Source organism: Nelusetta ayraudi, unplaced genomic scaffold (assembly GCF_046127955.1).
Source record: "Nelusetta ayraudi isolate G7.1 ecotype Tasmania unplaced genomic scaffold, CSIRO-AGI_Nayr_v1 ptg000042l, whole genome shotgun sequence".
Lineage (NCBI taxonomy): Eukaryota > Metazoa > Chordata > Actinopteri > Tetraodontiformes > Monacanthidae > Nelusetta > Nelusetta ayraudi.
This window is the reverse complement of record NW_027466092.1, coordinates 4,544,161-4,564,814: the sequence shown is the minus strand read 5'-3', so window position 1 is coordinate 4,564,814 and position 20,654 is coordinate 4,544,161. Positions and strand designations below refer to the sequence as shown.

The 20,654-nt window shown below is 44.8% G+C and overlaps 3 protein-coding genes across 10 annotated transcripts; 1 reads left to right on the top strand and 2 right to left on the bottom strand.

Moving 5' to 3' along the window:
- Positions 1-845: 845 nt before the first annotated feature.
- On the bottom strand, positions 846-4,811 carry mrpl38 (mitochondrial ribosomal protein L38). Its single transcript, XM_076033797.1, has 9 exons — positions 4,695-4,811; positions 4,146-4,334; positions 3,600-3,731; positions 3,308-3,510; positions 3,102-3,174; positions 2,936-2,981; positions 2,050-2,208; positions 1,182-1,318; positions 846-1,062 (listed from the first exon to the last, which is right to left on the bottom strand). The coding sequence occupies exons 1-9, from the start codon at positions 4,777-4,779 to the stop codon at positions 926-928; spliced, it is 1,161 nt and encodes a 386-aa protein (XP_075889912.1). The 5' UTR covers positions 4,780-4,811; the 3' UTR covers positions 846-925.
- Positions 4,812-5,036: 225 nt separating this feature from the next.
- trim65 (tripartite motif containing 65) lies at positions 5,037-12,448 on the top strand. 2 transcript variants are annotated; one of them, XM_076033791.1, is made up of 9 exons: positions 5,037-5,170; positions 5,940-6,389; positions 6,649-6,744; positions 7,140-7,370; positions 7,454-7,622; positions 7,708-7,797; positions 8,432-8,649; positions 9,461-9,602; positions 10,451-12,448. In XM_076033791.1, the coding sequence occupies exons 2-9, from the start codon at positions 5,961-5,963 to the stop codon at positions 10,882-10,884; spliced, it is 1,809 nt and encodes a 602-aa protein (XP_075889906.1). In that variant the 5' UTR covers positions 5,037-5,170; positions 5,940-5,960; the 3' UTR covers positions 10,885-12,448. The 2 variants fall into 2 exon arrangements, with proteins under 2 accessions (XP_075889906.1, XP_075889907.1); XM_076033792.1 differs by lacking the exon at positions 9,461-9,602.
- wbp2 (WW domain binding protein 2) lies at positions 12,384-20,429 on the bottom strand. 7 transcript variants are annotated; one of them, XM_076033798.1, is made up of 8 exons: positions 20,147-20,428; positions 19,043-19,151; positions 18,474-18,609; positions 18,266-18,369; positions 16,646-16,792; positions 16,430-16,564; positions 15,753-15,829; positions 12,384-14,122 (listed from the first exon to the last, which is right to left on the bottom strand). In XM_076033798.1, the coding sequence occupies exons 1-8, from the start codon at positions 20,203-20,205 to the stop codon at positions 13,951-13,953; spliced, it is 939 nt and encodes a 312-aa protein (XP_075889913.1). In that variant the 5' UTR covers positions 20,206-20,428; the 3' UTR covers positions 12,384-13,950. The 7 variants fall into 7 exon arrangements, with proteins under 7 accessions (XP_075889913.1, XP_075889914.1, XP_075889915.1 ...); XM_076033799.1 differs by having other exon boundaries at positions 16,430-16,552; XM_076033800.1 differs by lacking the exon at positions 20,147-20,428 and adding an exon at positions 19,635-19,771.
- Between the last annotated feature and the right edge of the window lie 225 nt (positions 20,430-20,654).

Here is a 20,654-nt window from a genome sequence, read left to right as displayed (position 1 = left end):
TAGTATTATCCTGCTGCTTACTGTTTCTTTAAACCTTACCATTACATTTGTTATCCACCAGTTTAATATGATAAGTTAATACCCTCTACATCATTGATTTAAATACCTTTGGCAAGCCAGAAGGCCAGGACCAAATTCAGCAAGATCCAAACAGCTCCCATGGCACCAGTCACAAAGCACTAGCAGGCACTGAGCTGCACAGCAGGTATAAAGAGCAGACACACAAGAGGCACAGGTGTTATCTATCAGCCCTGATTGACCCAAGGTCAGTCACTCACAAGTCAGTTGTAAATGAGAGTCAGAATTTAGAGTTGTTGTTTTGTAAGGAAACTTACAGAAAATATTTTCGCACTCAAACCGAAAACATTGCTGAAATAAGGAAAATATTTTTACTTCAAACTATTCTGAAAGGACTTCCTATCACAAACGTAAAGCTCTGCTATAAAAATCTCCTATTTAAATTTTGTGTGTCCAATACAGGAACATTTACCCTTGTGTTGTTTGTTTGAAGTTTCTGTTTTGTTTTTTTTTTACAAATAGAAATATCACTGTGCATGGTTAAATAAAAAAGGTCTAACATATTGTGCCTTGACAAAAATGTATGAACAATATAGTTGTATCTTAAACTTAAAATTTAAAATGTTGGGCCATACTGAAGATAGTGCATGAAGGTACTCGTATGCTTAGCATTATTTTTGTCATTTACCTTAATTTCCATTATTTGACCAGAATACAACACTGTCATTTGGAAAATATATTTGAAGTGTATAATATACTCTTCAAGTGGAGCTCTTCAAGAGTGGAGAGCATTCAGCTCAGGTACTAAAAAACACAAACATTCAATCTCAGAACAATTGAAACATTCTTTATTAACATAAACATGACAGACAATGATGTCACATTTGCAGTGAAATGCTTTTTTCGCTCAGTATATTCCGTAGGTGTGTTCCTTTCCATCTCTGTATCGGTCCAGGTAGCGCAAGGGCTGACCGTGAGGGAACTTGACCTGGGGGGGGTGGTAGACTGGAGGGCGGACGAACTCAAACACCGGTTCCTTCATGTCTGCGGGGACGAGATTCAACACACGCGCTTTCATTATTCACCGGCAGGCACAACTGGAGGGACGTCCGCAGCTTATTTTGCTTTTGTCTGCAGCTGGTGCTCTCTCCTCTGTTACTTACTGAGTGTGTTGTGGAAGGTATCGGTGACCGATTCATCCCACTGGCACTGGAAGAAGGCGAGACCCACTGGCGTCATGCTGTCCTGGTGCTGTCTGTAGAAATCCAAAGTCTTGAATGTGCGATCGGCCAGAGAATGGCTGCGAAGGGCAGAAGATTCAAGCTGAGTGTTTAGTGGTTTATAACGTCCTGGAATGTGCAAAATTCACTTTAAAAGACGTTTTCTAACAGCGGCGTGCGTTTGTGTATTTAAAGCACCGTATGGTTGCATCCTGACAGCAAATGTACACACACGACTCACCAAAAGCAAGGGATGCGCAGGTAAAATCTTGGGAAAATATAAAATCCCATGCTACTGTGATACAGTATCGCTAAAATAGGGCACTTCAGTAGAAGCAACTGTAGTTTCTTCATGTCCAGAATGTATTTATTGAATCAGGCCAAAGCCAACAACAGTGGTAGCTAGAAGAGTTTCAACAATCTTTCGGGTTTTTTTCATTTGGTTTGGTAAACATGGTAAACATTCCATTTGTCGAGAGCACCCAACATTATGATGAGATGTGACGCAATCTAAAAAGTGGCTGCTCTATTGGCCAGAATTCACAGGCATGAAGCCCAGCATCTATTCGGTCCTACTGGGATTCTTGGTTTGGATTTGGTGTTCCTATCGATTAAATGTTTGACTTCTTCCCAAAGTCTCAGACTTGTGAGTATGCGAATACTTTATGCACAGCCACGCTTCACTCAAGCAAGGAATAAACACATTAGTTGATTAAAAGTAAATCAATTTTAACCGTCATGTTTCGTGCATCATTGTTGTGCCTGAAAATGTTCCCCCAACAGCGTTGGACAATGTTTGACCACTGCTCACCACGGCGAAGGCCTGGCGTCCCTTTGGAAGTCGATGGGTCCCTCCTGCTTGAAGAGGACATAGACGTAGCGGTGGAAGCCCGTTCCTTTGGCGGGGAAGGGCGGCAGGTAGTGACAGAGCTCCTCGCCGGACTGCACGGCGCCGCCTGGTACATTCCCCCTACAGACTCAGTTTAATTAGGGCTTCATTGTTTTGCATTTAATATTGTGTGGAAATATGATGAATGACACGTAAGCTGCTGAACACAAGACAAGTCCCCCCCGAGCAGAGTGGCTAATGGTCATGAAGGTTAATAGTTCCACGTTACAGTTTGCTTTGGAAGGGAGCGTCTACCCTGTACAGGAAGCTGTACCATTGTTTCCCACAAGCGTCTGGTCCTATTTGTTGCACTGGTATCTTTCTACAGCTGAAATTGGACAACTCCCTCTGTTGAGGCCATTACACATTGGATACGTCACAAACACCTGACACAAAAGTGCAAATATTTTCACCATAATCATTTCTAAAAAAATGTTTTATTATTGAAAAAAAATATTTTTGTGCAAGTAAAGATGAATGTATCCATTTAAAAATATATCAAAAGCTGCTGTTAACTAAGTTAACTATTAACTTCTGGGTCTCGACTGACGTCAGTTGACTTCCACCAATTTTGTCTGTGGTTTTGCATTGCACAACATAGGATTTTATTTCTTACTGCTTTAAATTAAGCATGTTTTACTTAGTTTGTCAGTTGAATGCGTATCTTTGTGAGAATGTTGACAGTGCATTAGTTATTGTTAGCAACTTGCTAAGGAGAATCTCTGTCACTGATTGGGACAAAGTTTAACTATATATTTATAGACTGTATCTATCTATCTAGATCTAATTTTAAATGAAGTGTACTCACACAAGCCAGTGGATGTATTCGGCCTCATTGTCTAAAAGGTGCTCATCTGAAAATGACAATGAATTCAATTTATCATGAATAAACGTGGACATTTTATTTGCTATTGTGTACCGAGGGTTGCTGAGGGTCTCAGGGATGTGATGCAGTGCATTATGGGAAGGCTGACCTGGACTGGTGAGCAGCAGGGTCCAAAGGGAACCCTCCTCCGCTTCGAAGCTGACCTGGGGCACAGATGCTGCCTAAATATAAGAAACATATATTAACAACCAAACAAATCGCATGATAGCGGAAACAGATCAGACCCAAACAATACAAATTAAAGGAAGGAAAATGCTTTGGGGACAGGAACAAACTTCTGCTCCTTAGCCGTACTTGGGTTGGCGTGAGTCGGTTCCCATGATTGACACGGGCAGCGTATTCCTGGCTGTAGCAGATGCTGAGAGGGACTAGAGGTAGAAAATAAGCCATGTGAAAGAGGTCAGCGAAGATCCCATAGTGGTCAGCCAGCCTCTTTATTTGAAAGGGACCACTGCTCTTGGCCCAGGCATCCTGAACTCTGTCCAGAGGAATTTTAACTGTTGGGGACAGAGAGGAAGACAGGAAAGTTGAACGACTTTAACTCAACCATCACGTCCACTGCTGTGCTGATCGTGCGAAAGCTTACAAGTTCTCAGACGCAGCGCTCTCTCCAGCTCAACGTTACTCTTGTTGTCCTTCATCACCTGCCTCCTCTGCTTCACTTCTTTGGTCCTGCGGGGACTAAAGTAGGGCAGCCCAATGTCTACTCGCTGTGCGTCTGCAAAATGACAAGAAATGCTCGTTTTAAACACATTTTCTCATAAGCACCTCTTCTTTATTCTTAAACACATCCTATGATTTTACAGCTGAAACTGATGCTTTATTGGAACTTGAACCACGCACATATTTGGAAGAAGAAGATGAAAAAGGCAGCTTTGAGACAGTCTTAGAGGGTACAACCAACACATGGTGACATCACAAAGGGCTTATTTCTAGAATATTTTGTTGTGATGCACACATTTTCTGCAAAATTGATGAAGAAAAACGGACTGATATTGACAGGCTCACAAGCTGTGTGAAAAGTCAACGGTTTTTTTTTTTTTTTTTTTGAATGATCTGTCTTGATTGATTGATTTAGATTCAAACTGTTGTCCATGAACACACCCCTGACGTCCCAGCTCACATTTCTTACCGTGGTTTGGATCAGCTTTTTCCACATAGCTCCTGTAGGTTTTCCACCACACTGGTTTGTTTTTAGCCTCCTGGGCTTGCTTCAGGTAGCGGGTGTAGCTGCGATACTTCTCCATCCCCTCATAGTTTGAGGCGTCAATCTCCTCATTAGGCATTGGACCCAAGGGAGGTATCTGCCTGCAGAGGACCGCTGATGTAAAGAACCATTCCCAGTTAGTCATGCTTATAGCCAATAAAAGGAATAAATAAGAGACAATACAGGAAGTCATTCCATTATTTTGTTGAAGTAACCGGATATAGAGTGATTATATATATTGTTTCTGACTACTAATGTTTCAGAAATTGCATCAAATGTCTTCATACGTTGCATTGCATTACATTTGTTTTAGAAATAACAATAATTACACTGAGTCTGGTTTGTCTTTCCTTTAACGCGTTGCCTATCAGCCAAGATGATGCCTTATGAGACTTTGAGAGTACACGAAGGACCGAATCCTATTAAACTTTAACCGTGAGTGTTATAATTAAAATGAATACTTAGTTACTATACCTGTTGTGACAAATGTCCTCGCATTGCTGACCCCTAAATCTGTCCCACTTCGCAGGGCAACCGCACATACCGTGCGCAGCGCCATCTTGGAATATTTTTCACCCGACTCCTGTCAGAAAATACGGTAGCCGAGAGGAGCCAAATTACGCGCCTCATTCAGTGTGCTCTTTACGTGAGAAAGGAAACGGTACGTTTATCTTGTTTTGCGTATTTCACTATTCTTATAATATGTGTCATGTCCGGTACTCCATTTCAACTACTAAGGAGCCCCTGTAGTGACGTTCGAACTATTATATAACTCTACTGCTGGTGCTTTAATAAACAAATTATGCCGAATCGCCGTTTCCCAAATCTCACGTCAGCACGTGAACGTCTCTTTATGCATTTGCCGTCACAGGCGAAGCGAGTCTGACGGTTCAGTGTTCCCATTGATGCTGGCCGCGAATATAGTATAATCCTGTGATCGATTGAAAGTGGTAAGTACTGATGTGCCGGCCTTTTTATGGCTTGTAAAAATCTGTTGCTGTATGAATGTTAGGATAATTTTACAATGCTTGGTCTCCAATAGTCCTGTCGCTAACGTGAAGTGACTGGCTTGAATGCTAAACCTGTGTAGCTAGCTGCTCCTCCTCCTTGCCAAGTTATGTTCATGTGTATGTGAGATGGCTAACAGTGTTATTTGCTGGAGCCTCCGATTCAAGCCTTTTGTTTCTGACACAAGTGAAACGTGAAGTTTGAACAATTATTTTAAATGTTTGATGTTTTATTTTTTTTTTGTACAAAGTTTTAGGCAGTAAAGTGACAAAATATCATAAATAAAGAATCATATTATGCTGAACTTATTTTCTTACCAATGTTTTCTCACATGGATATGTGTCTCTAGCGTGCATACGAACTCTCCAGACATGAGAGAAGCCTGTCCTTATTTTGTTTTCTGCACTCTTTTAAAAGTATATGCTAAACACTCAGTTTGGGAAATAATGTATGTATGACGTCACGAAAGGCAGCTATTTTCCTCTCAGGTTGGGAACAGCAACTCCTCAGAAAGCTTTGCTTCCGACCTGTAAGATGTTTTCTGGAAATCAATACAGTTTTGGATGGTAAATCGTGCAACGCTGCTCTACTGTTGTCTGGATTGGAAACCAAAGATCGGAAGATTCTTATAATATGGAATCCTTAATGGTCACATTGACGTTGACGTGTTTGAGCTCAGTTTCATCCTCTATCGCTTCTTCACTCCCACAGATTTCTGCTCTTTCCTCAGAGATGGATTCTCAAAATTCCAACCTGACCTGCGTCATATGCCTGGAGCGTTTCCGCATCCCCGTGACCATCCCGTGTGGCCACACCTTTTGTCAAAAGTGCATCAGCACCCACTGGGACACCAAGAGCAAATCCAATATAGGACCCCAGTGCCCCATGTGCAACACCAAGTTTGAGTCCAGGCCCACCCTCAAGCGGAACGTGTCCCTGTGCATGCTGACCGAGGCCACCAACAGCACGGGTCCCTGCTGTAGGGACTCGCTCACCAGGGGCGGCGAAGGTGCGAGAGCCATGCTGCTGTGCGACCAACATAAAAAGCCTCTGGTTTACTACTGCAGGAACGACAGGACGTCCGTGTGCTACGAATGTGGCATCTCTGAATGTGACAACCACGATAAGGTCTTGCTGGAGACAGAAAGGGAAAACCAAGAGGTAAACGCATTTCATGTAATAATAATAGACCCGTTTTCATGGTGGCCATATCATCAAGAGGTTCGCTCAGTTCAGCACGGCAATGCTGCATTCAGTGCGGTCGAGCCTTTCCTGTGTTCCAACCGCTGGGGTATTTTAGATGTGAGAGGAGCGGAACTGTTTTTTTTTCAAGTTGACTTTCTTTAACCAGAATAGATGCATTGAAAAGGTGCAATGCAACAACAACCCTGAAGAACTTTGACATTATTTTGTTTTGCAGTTGCTGCTGGAGAGGAAAAGCACAGAAGTGGGGAAACTCATCGAAGAAACAGAAAAAAACATCAAGGATCTGGCTGAAAATATTAATCAAGCAAAGGTAAAAAAAAAATACATTGACTTGACATTGACACACTGACATCCATAGAATAGAATAGAATGTCTTCATTAATCCCACATTGGGGAAATTTGCACGATTGCAGTAACAACATAGTGTAAAAGAGGGGAAATTATATTAATTAAAAAGAAATAAAATAAAATGTATAAGATGAAAAACAAGATATTTACATTATTCGGACAGTTGGATTATTATTTTACAAGTTATTTACATATTGACATATAAATAAGTGTTTTATTGTGAAGGCAGGCTAAGTTTTAGACAATATACCAGTAGTCTGTCCAGAGAGTTCCATAAATAAATAAAAAACACCACCGATAACTTTTTTTTTTGCTGCCGTTGAAACATGATCTTATATGATGTGTGTCTGTTTTTAGGTGGCTCTTCAGCAGACGTCCACTTGGGTCAACGTCAAGTTCTCCACCCTGATCAAAGTGCTGACTGAGAAGCAGGAGGCCACCGAGCTCTTCGTGGAGGAGCAGCAGGAGTTGGCCATCGGTGAGGCGGAGCTACGGCTGGGCGAGCTGGAGGAGAACTGCAGGATACTGCGAGAGAGCCAGGAGCACATCGCTGCCGTTCACAACCTGCCAGACACAGAGCTGATCAAGGTCCGCCACCAGCGATCATTTAACTTCCATCGGTTATAGCTTGAGGTCGACCTCACTGCTCTTCTGTCAAACATCACCTCCAGGAATCAATGGTCATAGAAGTTCCACGCCTTAAGGATGTTCCCACAGACGTGACGCCCAACCTTCAGGATCGGTTGAACTGCGTCACAGACGTCCTGTCTCGGGTGTCCAAGCTGGTGTGCGAGGACCTGGACAAGGCCGTGAGCTCTGCAGTGGGACAGGACAAAGACGGTAATCCGTCCGTGGGGGAGGAGGGGGCGAGGTTCCGGCTGCAGGTCTCTGTTTGGATGTTCTCCAGCTTCTCTCTGCTCCCCAGGTTCTCCTCAAGACAAGAGGCCCATCCTGGCTGTGGTTCCCAGTCCTGCTGCCCCGTGCCACCCCAGCGCGAAGGAGGGCCTCAACGCCTGTACGTCAGTTACACTGCAGCAGGGGTGCAAAACTCAAATACACAGTGGGCTAAAATGTAAAACTTGGACATTGTCGTGGGCCAACATTGATATTTATTGAAAAAAAATCTTCCTCCAGGTATAACAGTGAACCTTTTTATATGGACTGGACCCAAACAAGTGGTGATTCAACCTGAACCTGGAGCAAGCAAAACTTAGTACTATATAATAACTAACTTCATATTGCAAAATCAAATGTCAAATTTAAAAAACGAATCAAAATACATAAAATGTAAATAAAAATCAAATGGCTCTTTTTTTATTTGCAGCCTTCTGATTTAAATTTCAACAGTCAACTTTTTCCACAGGCTAATAATACATTTAGAATAACAATGAACCAATTATGTAATAGTAATATCCCTCAATGAACGTCCTGTGCTGATTGACTGGCCAAAATACCAGCAAAGCATTCTGGGATTTGTAGTATTGGCGGTACGTGTGGCCACTGTGGGCCAAATCTGGCCCGCGGGCCATAGTTTGACAACTATGCACTCCAGGTTCCCAGACAAAGACGTTTGTACCTTCTAAAGGAGCGTATTTTCTCTTGAAAACAACAACCCCTCCACCCCCTCTGTCCTCTCTGTCTGCTCACAGACCGCTGCTCTCTCACCTTTGACCCGCGCACAGCCAACGGCCACCTGGTCCTGTCCCAGGAGAACCGCCGGGCGGAGCACCTGACCTCCGGGCCGCGGCCCGTCCCGTCCCACGAGGCGCGTTTCGATCACACCTGGCAGGTGCTCTGCTTCCAGGGCTTCACCGGGGGGCAGCACTACTGGGAGCTGGAGGTTTCCAAGCCGTGGGCCTACCTGGGGGTAAACCAGCGGGACTCTTCTGTCTGTTTCTGACTCTGCGGTTCATATCCCTGTGAACGACCAAGTGCATCTCAAAGCTTCGCAAAAAAAGATGAAACGCGTTCCTCCACGTTGGAGGTCCGTCAGAGTGAAGCTTGGCTGCTGTTCTTTTTATTGCAGATGTATGGAGATATTGCTGACGGGCTTCACAACATGCAGTATTCTTTTAGCTTGGCTGACTCCCTGACAACAACTGAGGTTGTTGTTGTTAATCTTCTGGGGCAGAATGACAGTCAGCTGCTTTTGGATAAAGAAGGTGTAGGGGCTGTTTGTCATTGATCAAAACTAAACAAACAAAATCAAATCAAACGGCCACTAAGGGAGCGAGGGAATAACTTTATGCAGGGATACAACAGTCCATTGTCCAGGCAAGGAGTTTTTTCTTGATTTGTTCCTCCACTGGCAAGCAAACTAACGAATCAATGGCTGCTGCCGCCTCTCTTGCTCTGGTAAAAAAAAAAAAAAAACCTTCCCGGTGCTGCCCCCTATGTAGACCCCATGTATATGTAGTTCACCTACTGTGCCCCAGCTATAAAATACCTGAAAAATACTATTCATGTCAGCTCAAATAATACTAAATATTTTGGACAAACTCAAGGAACTAAACAGAACTAAATCATTAAAAAAAAAAAAGGCAAATGGCTCCAGCAGAAGAGGTGCACATTCTTGTGGTTATGATTAAGCAATAAAGTGGGGTGAAGCTTGGTCACAGAACCCACAGGCAGGTGTTTGTTCCTCCCCAACAAAGGGCTCATTCTGCTGTTTTCTGCAGAGTTTCGAGCTCATTGTGCCAGGCTGCTTCACAACTCCAGGTTCAGACAGAAAGACAAGAGCGAGTCTGCAGCCGCCCAGCGAAGCGCATCGGTCCAAGTGCTCAGAGTTGCTCCACGCTGACATGAGATTCATATCAGCCTGTATTTAACTCACAGCCGCGTCTCGTTCGATTACAGGCTCCTCTTGCAAGACTGGATGTTCTTCTCATTGTAGTGTTTAAAGGTCCGGTGTGTACAATCTTTCAGGAAGCCCAGTATTTAAGGAAGCCCGTCTGACAGCGTGCCTCATATTTAGGACGCTGTCAGGTGGGCTTCCTTAAAACACAGTGGCTCAGGATGGCAGCTAACCGGGAGCAAGACCCTTATTGCCCGATGTATATTCTTGTATATATGAGAACCGTTCTAAGGTACGGAAGCGCATTGCTGCCACTCTAGAAAAAAGAACAGGGCTCAGTATCACGTTATAACGTGATACTGAGCCCTGTTTTTTTTTTTTTTTTTCCTAGGGTGGCAGCAATGCGCTTCCGTTCTAAGGGTAGGAAACCCAACTGACTTTTATTGTACTGCGAGTATACACTTATAATGTATTTATGGTGCAGTATGTTAAGCTTTTACCAGTATAAAAATTATGAATCAAGCCAAACTTTACACACTGGACCTTGTGTGCTGAGCTGCACACGACTGGACTTCTATCAGCACTTTCAAACTTGTTCAGCCTTCAAACTCACACGTTGATAGGCTGGGATCGTATTAGTATTCAACTCTGACAATAAAGACCCTTGACTCCCCAAACCTGTTTTTTTGTTTACAACTGAAGGAGGCATTTTGGATGAAAGGTGAAACACGACCCAATGAGAAGTCCAGTCGCCTACAACCCAGCACTATCAAATAACTTCAACGAAATACATTTTTTTTTGCGCAGGAAGTGAGAGCTTCAGCTTCCCGCTAACCCCTCCCTCCTCCTCCTCCCCCCACCTCCCTCCTCGCAGGTCACCTACGAGACCATCCCCAGGAAGGAGAAGGGCAAGCGGTGCATGGTGGGGATGAACGAGCTGTCGTGGAGCCTGCAGCTGGACGAGCACCAGCTGAGCGCCTGGCACAACGGGCGGCGGGAGACACTGGCGGGGCCCTCGCAGCACGGCCGCATCGGCATGCTGCTGGACTACGAGGCCGGGACGCTCACCTATTACGGCGACGGCCAGACCCGGCTGCACGCCTTCCACTGTGCCTTCACCCAGCAGCTGTTCCCCGCCTGCTGGATCGGAGAGGGGGTCAGCATCACCCTCTGCTCCACGTGAGCACTAGAGGGCAGTGCTGGTGGACGGTGGAGGGGACGGACTGGCAGTCACCTTCTGAAACATTGAAGATTTGTAAATCCCTCTTTTTTTTTTATTATTATTTGAACTCTTCCTGCTTTGTTTAAAGCTGTGACTGTGCTGGGCTGCAGCCCCCGGACCCCCTGAAGCTCTGCACACTGCTGACATTGTGGCTTCATGACACCACTAGTTTGTTCAATTTGGTCTCTTCGGTTTAGATACACTTCAAAGAGTCGGAGGAAGGCATTATTTTTTTTTTTCCTACTAGGTACAGTTTAAATGTAGAACAATACTATTGTATTCATTAGATTCCTAAGCATAAAATGCGTGATTGAGAAAAATCCTCATTTACACTACATGATTAGTCAGTATCGTGGACGAATGTTCAGGCTGCAAAGAACTCAAAATGATTTTTCTGTGCCTGACGCAAGAGCGTGAACACATCTTTTTAAATTTGCATTTTTTTTATTTTTTTTATTTTATTTCTACAGCTCATTGTTTTCTGCCAGCAGGCGCCAGGGTTGATTCTACTTTCTGTTTTGAACAAACAGCCAATCACAATCAGCAAGTTACTACACAGCTTGGTGTCAATACTGGAAGTGGATGAATTCACTGGTCTTCTGCTGAGTCCACATCATTCAGCCTGGCACATGACATCCCATAGAGGCATCGCCCAGTTTGCACAGAGAGACGGCGTCAGTGAACATTGGGACTCGCCTTCTGGGAATGTGAATCATCCGATGCATCACAATGTTATGAAGACGGCTGTGAAACATCGCTAGAGGATGGATAAAGAGACGCTTGTTGATTACTGCACTGTCAAAGTCAACCCTCACATTGACTTCCAGGCTGCCTGGAAACAGCTGGACATTTTTTTATTTATTTATTATTTTTTTTAATCTCTCTTCTCTTAAAATGCTCACGCTGGCACTACAGAAATGACATCAGTTCATTTTGTGGCGTGTGTTGGGCATTTAGAGACGAAGCTGAATCGGAATTTCTTTGTTGGCTTCGATGGACACTGGAGGATTTCCGAGGTTTGGCCTCCTTTTAAACACTTTTCTTATGAAGCACTAAAATGCCCAGCAGGTCAGATTGAGTAGCATCTCATGATTGCACACGCTGTCCACCCTGAGGCCCCGCCCAGTCTCGCACCTTCCTCCCACTTACAGCTATGAAGTCCTCCAACTGGAAGCAGACCCTGCTTGGTGCTATGTGGCTCCATTTACACAAGTGGACCTGCTATGTATGTAAATAGAAGCACTTATTATTCGCGAATGAAAAGACAACAGCTATTTATTTTGGTGAGTTTTGTCAAAAAAAACAAAAAAAAAACAACAAGAACTTTGAAATCAATTTCCTGCCAGTGGTTCCTCGTCAACGCACCTGCTGGGATTGCTGGAGTCTTCTGGGATGCAGGGGGGCTCCGAACCTGATCAGACTGTCAGGAAACTGCTGCGGATTTGCACTAAGCTGTCCGAGGACTGCCGACTCTTGGACTCTTCAGATGGTTTCCGCCGACTCCCGAGCACACGCGGCTCTTACCTTGACGCACAACGCTTTGTTTCAAGTGGATCAGTGGGGAAATAAAAGACACGGGCGCCTCTTGTTCCACGTGAACGGGTCCATTTAATAAAATCCAATCCAATGCACACATGCATTTGAATAAGATCATGCGTTTTGTTGGTCTTATTTGAGCCAGTTTACATGAATCGGTCAATAAATTAGTGTTTAATAAATACAGAGTTTTGTTTTTTTTTGTTTTTTTTGTTTTTTTTCTGTACACAGTCAAGACAGAGCAAAGAGAAGCCTGATGATGCATAGAGCAATCTCAAAGTGCGGAGGAGTAGCCATAGATGGTGTACACACACACGCACGCACGCACACACACGAGTGAGGAAAGACGAGGAGATAAAACACTCGGGATTGAGCTTGAGATCAGGATGACCAGGAGGAAACTGGGACATGAATGATCCGGTTTAGTGTTCCGATGATCCAGAGAGGAGGGGAGGTTGGGGGGGGGGGGGGGCGGGTTGTAAGTGACCAACAACAGTGTCGTCCAACATTCAGACGCGACGAGACAGGATGTGACATCACTGGGTGACGGCTCTGCTTTGCTTTCCTACATCATAAAGATAATCCCCGCCCGCCGGCCCTCTGCTCTGCTCTGCTCTAATCCACCGCCCGCCATTCTCTAATCTTCACCGACCTGCCGCACGACCCGCTGGCGTTACAAAAGCTACCTCTCCTCTAGGCCTCTGTGATCCTTGACAAAATATCGCTCTCTTCATGACATCTTTGTTATTAAAAATCTGTACACACAAATTATACAAAAATAAAATGAAAGACTAGCTCACCTCGCAACAAAAACAAAGCAAAACCATCTGATTTGGTCTCTGTGAGCTCATGCGCACTGTAGATACTAGATCTCACGTGCTAGGGGGACGTGGAGATGATGCACCGCTTGCAAGACGGTGAACATCGTTAGCCAGGTTTAGGTCACCTCGGCCACTGTGTCCCAAATCGCAAACTTCTGCTGCAACTCTGTGGTGCAGTGCGCTTCCTGTGTGTCGCACTCAAGTCGGCCCAGGCTGGACGCCACCCATAGGCTCTCACTGGAAGTAAGCAACACTTGTGCTAACGCTAGCTTTTTATTTCCAGCAGCAAATTTAGATGGAAAAGACACAACAGACATTTTGTCGCACATTAAAACACGTCACAATATCCATGCCTGATTCAAATGTTTGTATTTGTGGTGGCTAACGTCCACTAGCGAGCTAACGGCTCCATAACAACACCAATGTGGTGTTGGTCGAGGGTGTGAACTGTCCATTCTTCCATAGTTTTATCTGTGAGAATAGAAAACTGCACTTTCACACACAAACCTTCTGCACTTAACGCACTTCAAGTATTACGTGTTCAGCGCAGATGTGTGTGATTTGGGACACACGCAACAAACAGCACTGGGTGGCGAACGCTTGCAACATTTTGACAACTCTGGCTGGAATGTTCTTCCCACGTACTTTAGACTAAGACCCGGGCTGAGCTTAAGTTACAAAGTCGAAAGCGTTAGAGGGAATGTAGAAGGTTAATGCTGACGGGGGAAGGAAAGCCGTGGAATGAAAAACATCCCAACACTTGGCAGGTATCTCGGAAGATCAGAGAGCAGAGAATCAAAAGCAAAGAAAAATGTTGGGTCTTCCAGATTTGTCCCCTGGAGGGACTTGAGAAATAATAAGAACCAGTACGGTGAAGTTTACACGAGCAGGAGGAAGTGCGCTGTGAGGAGGAGCAGCTCTACTGTTTCTTTGGGTCTTCTGGAGGAGAGTACGGAGGAGGCTTGTCCTGTGGGGAGGACACAGTGTTTGAGGCAATGGTACTGGGATGGCAGTCATCAACTCTGAGCATAAATACACAAAGCAGTCATGTCTGAGGAAGGTACGTGGTGAAATCACGTTTGAGACAAACGAGATGCATTTTGATACTGTTGATGATAGAAAAAATCATGAAGACGGGAAAAGTGTCTTGGGAGACGAGTCATGGTTAGAAAGTAGCCTGGCAACACTGTTTGGTCCAAATACACAAAACCAGTTCAGGCTTGTTTAATTCAGTTATAAATCAGTGCGGAATAAAAGAAAATATTTCATGATTTTTCTTCAAGCAAATGAATCACTGTTTAAAAAAAGAAGGGGAAAAAAAGCATCCAATTAGAGGTTAGGTGATAGAGAATTGTATCATTCATTAGTGTGTGTGGGCCAATTATTGGACAACTTTATCAATTACCTACACATGTAAATACAAAACTGATCAATAAATTTAAAAAAAAGTATCATATTGCAAGTGTCGCATGCTGAAACAGTCCACTTCCCTCACTGCAGCGAGTGTGCCTGTGACATGTAGTTAAGTTACCAAAGACTTGGGACTGAGCACTAGTAGCCGTGCATTCAGAACAGCTGAACAGCCTCCTCCCGACAAAAGAACACGACAAAGGAAGAAAGTACTGAGTGTGAACCTGTGCATTGTAGTCACCTTGCAGAAGTATCGAGGATACACGGGCACAGTGTGAGGTTACTACAGTTCCGCTTGCATTGTTACTGCTTCTGAATGCTCTGATATTATCCCACTCACTACCAGTGTTGGCCAGTCATCTATTACCAAGTAGCTCACCACTGTAATTAAACCACTTTTTTTTAGTGAAGGAGTCATGTAATGAGATAACCGTGGCAAACCAGGTAATTATATCGTAATTACTTTATCAAGTAACAATTCCATTACTTTTCTGAAATATTTTGCGAGCTAAAAATGTCTCATTATCCACAAAATGTCTGAAATTAGAAAAACAACCGAAGACAATGATGTCGCAGATTGATGATGCAGCCGTGCTTGCAACGTCATTGGTATGCGACGACGCACCAAAACAAGCATGGCGGCGGCAAAAGAAAAGACACACAAGCATTACTTTGAGTTCATCTCGTCTAAATCAAAGAATCTTGTGATTTGTTGTACATTACGTGCAGGAAACAAGACGTTCTCAACTGTTACTTAATCTTTTTTTTTTAACTAAAGTAATTAGTAATTGATTACTTATGAAACAAAGTAGTTAAAGAAGTAATTGGATTTCTTTTTAAAGGAGTAATCAGTAATCAGTAGTTGGACTACTTTTACGGAGTAATCCCAACAACACTGCTCACAACCCACGTGGGCCAAAGGCAGAGGAGGCCACTTCAAGCCCAGGCCCACTTGGTACCTACCAGGTCCACACGTAGCCATATGGGGCAACCGTGGACAATAATCAACTGTTTTAGACGTGAATAAATAATTAAATACGCTGTTTTCTGGAGAACCATACAGTATCTTGAATCTATAAAGTATTTCGCTCCACTCAAGTTCAGGCTCCAGGTTTGTCTCCTTTCAAGCAGCCAATAAACCAATCCACAAGATGATGTGTGACAGCGAGTGAAGGAGTGCAACTCACATCTGGCAGGTAGACGCGTGTGGGAGGCAGTGTGACCTGGGTGCTGCTCGCTGCCGCCTCAGCTGCTTTGGCCTCAGCTGGAAGAGAACAATGAGATCCCTGTGAGGCGGCACGGCGAAGGGTGTGACTCTGCCATGACTTGGCAGATCCATCACAATCACAGTGGCATCTCAATATCACAGTGAGTGCTGAGGCAGACTGAGGGGATGCTGCAGTGTGGACCGTAAAAGTGTTTTCCACAATATCACACAGAAAATGAAATCCTAATATTAGACTAAAACTTAATATGTATTCATTTCCAAGATGGAAAAGTGTGTTTTGGCTCCATAGTCGAGCTTTTATCATTGTTTGCAGACTACATTGCATATCGTTTCAACTTCACATCCAGTCTACAATGCTCCCCATTCGATGCGAATGCAGCATTAAATGTCAGTAACATGACACAGTGGAGCGTCTGGTGGATTCCATTCGTTCTGCCTTCACAGAAGGGATTTTTCATAGCTCCTCCTGCACCACCGCCTCTACACAGCCAAGACTTAGCCAAGATAAGTGGAAAATGAAATATAATAAAATATAAAATCGCACCTCTAGCCATAACCTAGATGGTGTAACATGGACTTATAGAGTATGAACCCCCCCCACCCACACACACACTAGCATACAGTCAGTAGACGCACCTGCTGCTGATGAGGGGAGGTCTGGATCACGTGGGGGCTGCTGGCCCAGAGGAGCAGTGTAAGGAGGCGGAGCCATGCGGCCAGCAGCCGCATCAAACGCCGGGGGGTTGTGATAGAAACCACCTGCAAAACCGCCTGCAGATATGAGCGAGCTGATGATCAGGCGACTTCAGGTACAGCAATGAGGATAATAATTAAACTAATCAACTCTCCCACCTGCCGGAGGAGCGTTTGAGAAAGAGTAGCCGGGTGGGGGTCCGGCGGGGTACATGCTGTCAGCGGGGGGAGGAGGGTACGCGTAGGCCCCATTGGCCACGGGGGGGCACTCCCAGAAGCCGGCCATGACTGGCTGCCCTCTTGATGCTGCCAGACACAGAGCAAAGAGCAGAAGATGAGGTCACGCTGAACAAATGGAAAATTATTCTGTGACACCTTTGGAGTTGATTTACAGCAGCAGATTTCAAGAGTTCAAGATTCTTTATTGGTCACGTGCAGAGTTATGCATGTACGACAAGCAATGACATGCAACCCTGTCCACACACGCACACACATGTGGTTGTGTGTGGGTGTGTGTGTGTGTGTTGTCTTCCTATAGACCAGCGGACGATTCCAACCTCTCTGAAGCCAGGAGCTACTTCATGGCTGCTGAGTCACATGAAGAGCAGCCAGTTTGCTAAACTCTCCTGAAAGAACACATTTTCCCAGTCAGCCTTGAGTTACCAACCCACCAATTAACATTTGAGCCCATCTACATTTTTAGAATAGTTTGATGTATTCGACACAACGTCTATTTATATACATCTATATTGTTACACCTCATATGTTTAAGTGTCTTTCAGTGTTTCTACATTTGAATGACTTATTTTCATATATCTAAATCTATATTGTGAGAGCTTTGTTGTTCACCCTGCAACTCACTCTGGCCTACAGCCATTTCTCTCTCGCTCCCTCTCTCTCTACATTTTTTCGTTTTTCGTTTCCTTCTCACCCCAACTGGTCAAGGGCAGATGACCTCTGACCTTCTAGAGTCTGGACCTGCTCTAGGTTTCTTCCCACAGAGGAGTTTTTCCTGGCCACTGTCGCACCTCGCTGCTCTGGGGGCCCAGGTGGTTTTTGAGACGCCTTCGGATGTGATTTAGCGCTGTACAAGTAAAAGTCGATTGATTGATTGCGTTATATAATATTATTAAAGATATTGATCTATGCAAGTACACTGATCACGTTAATGAGCTCTCAATAATCATCAACAACGACTTGACGAGGTTGAGTAAAAGTGAATTTTAGACGCAGCTCAACGAGTGCAGGCTGCTCATGTGGTCCTTGGGGGTGAACTGGTGCCTGCGGGCACCGTGTTGGTGACCACTGCTAGAGACTCTTCGACAGGCTACATCATCATAAGTGTGCATGCTGATCAGAGCAATGGAAGTGCAGTAGCATTATACCCATTCATTCAGGAAGATTCAAGACGAGGACGAGGAGACTGGAACGTTGTCTTCTCTCTGTCTGGTGCATATGTTCGGCTTCGCCACCAAATACAAATAGCCACTGGATATTAAGCCACTTGGTAAAATTGTCCACCCAACTGGTAGTACCATATGGGTCTAAAGGCCAACTGGCAATGGCCAAAGTTGATCTATTGAAGTAGCTTTGCGGTGATCCACTCGCATGCTCTGACAAGCTCACAAACTCAGACATCCTCCCATTTCCCAAATGCGCAAACATCCACACCTACATCACCACTGTTTAAAACTGCAGAAGGCTCTATTAGGAAACAAGTACATCCAAAAGATATGCGTCAGAAATGAGCTCGTCTGAAGGCATACCAGCGTGTCTTACCACTCCCTTACCCTGAGCAGCAACCTGCATCATGCACTGTCCAAACTCTATGGCCCCTCCGGCAGCGAACACCAGCTTGAACGTGATGCTTCCTTCCCAGCCGCCTACGAGAAGGACAACAAGGACACTTCAGCGTCTCTAAATGAGGGCTGACCGGTCTAAATGGAACGAATGGCTGGCGGCCGCACACACACACACACACACACACCTCCGGGTTCGGCGGATACCGTGCCCTTGATGTAGTTGGCCCCCAGCACAGGCTGTTTGATTTCACAGCCCTTCATTAGGTAAAAGGGCATCATGAGAGACTGCAGCAGGTCACGCCCTTTGGCCAGAAAGATCACCTGTCATTAGGAAAGAAAAGAGAAAAAAAAAACGGGCAGAAGTGAATGTGATGCCATGGCTCACGCTGCTATGAGACTGAGCTTCAGTTTCTTTATTTCCCTTCATGATCTCCAGAAAATATTGGACTAACAAAACATTAAAACCAGGTTAGAGGTGCAGGCCCAAAATAAGACTTCAATCGAATGCAAAACTAATTTTGGTTAAAAAAACCAAACAAAAAAAAAAAACCAAACAAAACAAACATGCCGAACTTGCAAACACAGCAGCTTTGGATCGCCGCGCGTGTCAGCACTTGCCCCATTACACTCAACATATTCTGATCTAATCAGTATCTCTTTCCGAGCAGCCTCAGAGCTCTGCAGTTGCTCGATGATCACGGAGCAAAGGGCCGCAGCTGGGTGACGGACGAGCCACCTGGGTCCTTCCTCTCACCCTGTACGGCGTTAGATAGACGCTGCCCTTCTTGCTCTTTCTGAAGGCTTCAGGCAGTTTCTCCACATCAGAGAAAACCAGTTCCACGTGGTCATGGTTCATCAGTACACTGGCGGCAGAAGAGAAAGACAACACCTGCTGGTTACATGACACAGCTACCTGAACACTGAACAAGTCAAGTCAAATCTATTTCATCACCATGTCAGTGCACACACACATTTAAACTGTAGCTTTATCGCTGGCTGGCCTTAACAATATGACTCAGCTCGGCCAGCTCTTTATCTTTGGAATTAGACCACTGCTTTATTGTGCAACTGTGCAGTTACAAAACGTGGATCATCGGTCGCTTGCAGTAAATATAGCAGCAAAAGGATTAGACTGAACATACAGTACAATCCACTGTCAGGTGAGTTAAAAAAAAAAAAAAAAAAAAAAAAAAAAAAAAAAAAACACGACCCGTTTGAATGTGATGACTCGAGGACTCGATTACCGAAGATCAGCAAAAATGCGACGACACACAGATTTAACGGGGTTAATTTTTCCATTCCCCCCCCCCCCCCCCCCTCCAAATACATTATTGCTGTTTGAACACCGTTTTCGAGACGTGTGAAGTCCAATATAGATGGCTACAGTGGTGATATAACAGGTGGAAGGCCACGTTATCTGCGAGACCTAACTACGGCAGAATTACACTTAATCCCAATAACGCAGCACTAAATATTGAAAGCGAAATGTGACTAATTAAGGGGACACTCGACCATTGTATGAACTCGGTCCACATTTTTCTATCGCGACTTTGGATCGAGGAGCGAATTTTCGCCCTGTGCCAAGCACCTAACCGCTTAGAGAAAAGAATAGGAAAACAAGCTAGTGCGTGCTTAAAGTTGTCATTCTGTGGAAGTTGGTGTTTGCGAGCCAACACCTCTTACGACTTTTCTCGTACTTGCGCAGGCGCGACGCATGCGGCGCATCTGCGTACGATGGCCACAACAGAATCGCTTTACATTTAAACGCGTGAAATGAAATCGTCGCTGGACTGTCGGCGGCAGAACGCACAGGTTAACGGTAACCGCTAGCTCAGTTGCCCATCACGGCTACCGTTACCTCTCGCTGTTGTTGATGATGGCTCCGCCGGACTCGGAGTGGTTCTGGTTCAGCGTCATGTCACCAGGCCTCCGTAATCTGCTTCACAGAACGGAGCAAAGGTGGCGATACTCTGTCAGGAAACGTCTCCGTTGGCCCGACTATACTTTCGTTGGCCTTTTCCCCCCCTTCCGATGATGCCAGGTAGCTCAGGTTATGCAGCTGAGTTTCGCTGGTGCACCTGCCCCGTTTGCTGTTACGCTAAATTCTGTAGTCTGGCGAGAATTACACCCACTTCGCGAGAGCTCACGACGGAAGCCCTTTAGTGACAAACGCGGCTGGTGGTTTTTCAGTTCTGTTTGTTTGGAACGTAGTGGTCGGTGATTAGAGGAATAGATTAACGGGGTTTAATACATTCCCTGTACTTATTCTTATTTTTTCGTCCAATACTGTAGCTGTAAGTAAAGAAGAAGTAAGATGATGAGAATCTATTCTTATTTCGTGTGGAGAGCCTGGACCGTCAACAGGT

What these genes read in the sequence shown, in the direction of transcription:
- wbp2 (XM_076033798.1), bottom strand. Translation starts at nt 20,205, where the DNA reads ATGACGCTGAACCAGAACCACTCCGAGTCCGGCGGAGCCATCATCAAC. An exon ending in GGTATCCGCCGAACCCGGAG is followed by an intron (nt 18,370 to 18,473) that starts GTGTGTGTGTGT and finishes TCCTTCTCGTAG; the next exon opens with GCGGCTGGGAAGGAAGCATC. An exon ending in CTGCTCAGGGTAAGGGAGTG is followed by an intron (nt 16,793 to 18,265) that starts GTAAGACACGCT and finishes TGTGTCTGGCAG; the next exon opens with CATCAAGAGGGCAGCCAGTC.
- mrpl38 (XM_076033797.1), bottom strand. Translation starts at nt 4,779, where the DNA reads ATGGCGCTGCGCACGGTATGTGCGGTTGCCCTGCGAAGTGGGACAGAT. An exon ending in AGCGCTGCGTCTGAGAACTT is followed by an intron (nt 3,511 to 3,599) that starts GTAAGCTTTCGC and finishes TGTCCCCAACAG; the next exon opens with TTAAAATTCCTCTGGACAGA. An exon ending in GACGCCAGGCCTTCGCCGTG is followed by an intron (nt 1,319 to 2,049) that starts GTGAGCAGTGGT and finishes TGCCCTTCGCAG; the next exon opens with CCATTCTCTGGCCGATCGCA.
- trim65 (XM_076033791.1), top strand. Translation starts at nt 5,961, where the DNA reads ATGGATTCTCAAAATTCCAACCTGACCTGCGTCATATGCCTGGAGCGT. An exon ending in AAAATATTAATCAAGCAAAG is followed by an intron (nt 6,745 to 7,139) that starts GTAAAAAAAAAA and finishes GTCTGTTTTTAG; the next exon opens with GTGGCTCTTCAGCAGACGTC. An exon ending in AGCCGTGGGCCTACCTGGGG is followed by an intron (nt 8,650 to 9,460) that starts GTAAACCAGCGG and finishes TGTTTTCTGCAG; the next exon opens with AGTTTCGAGCTCATTGTGCC.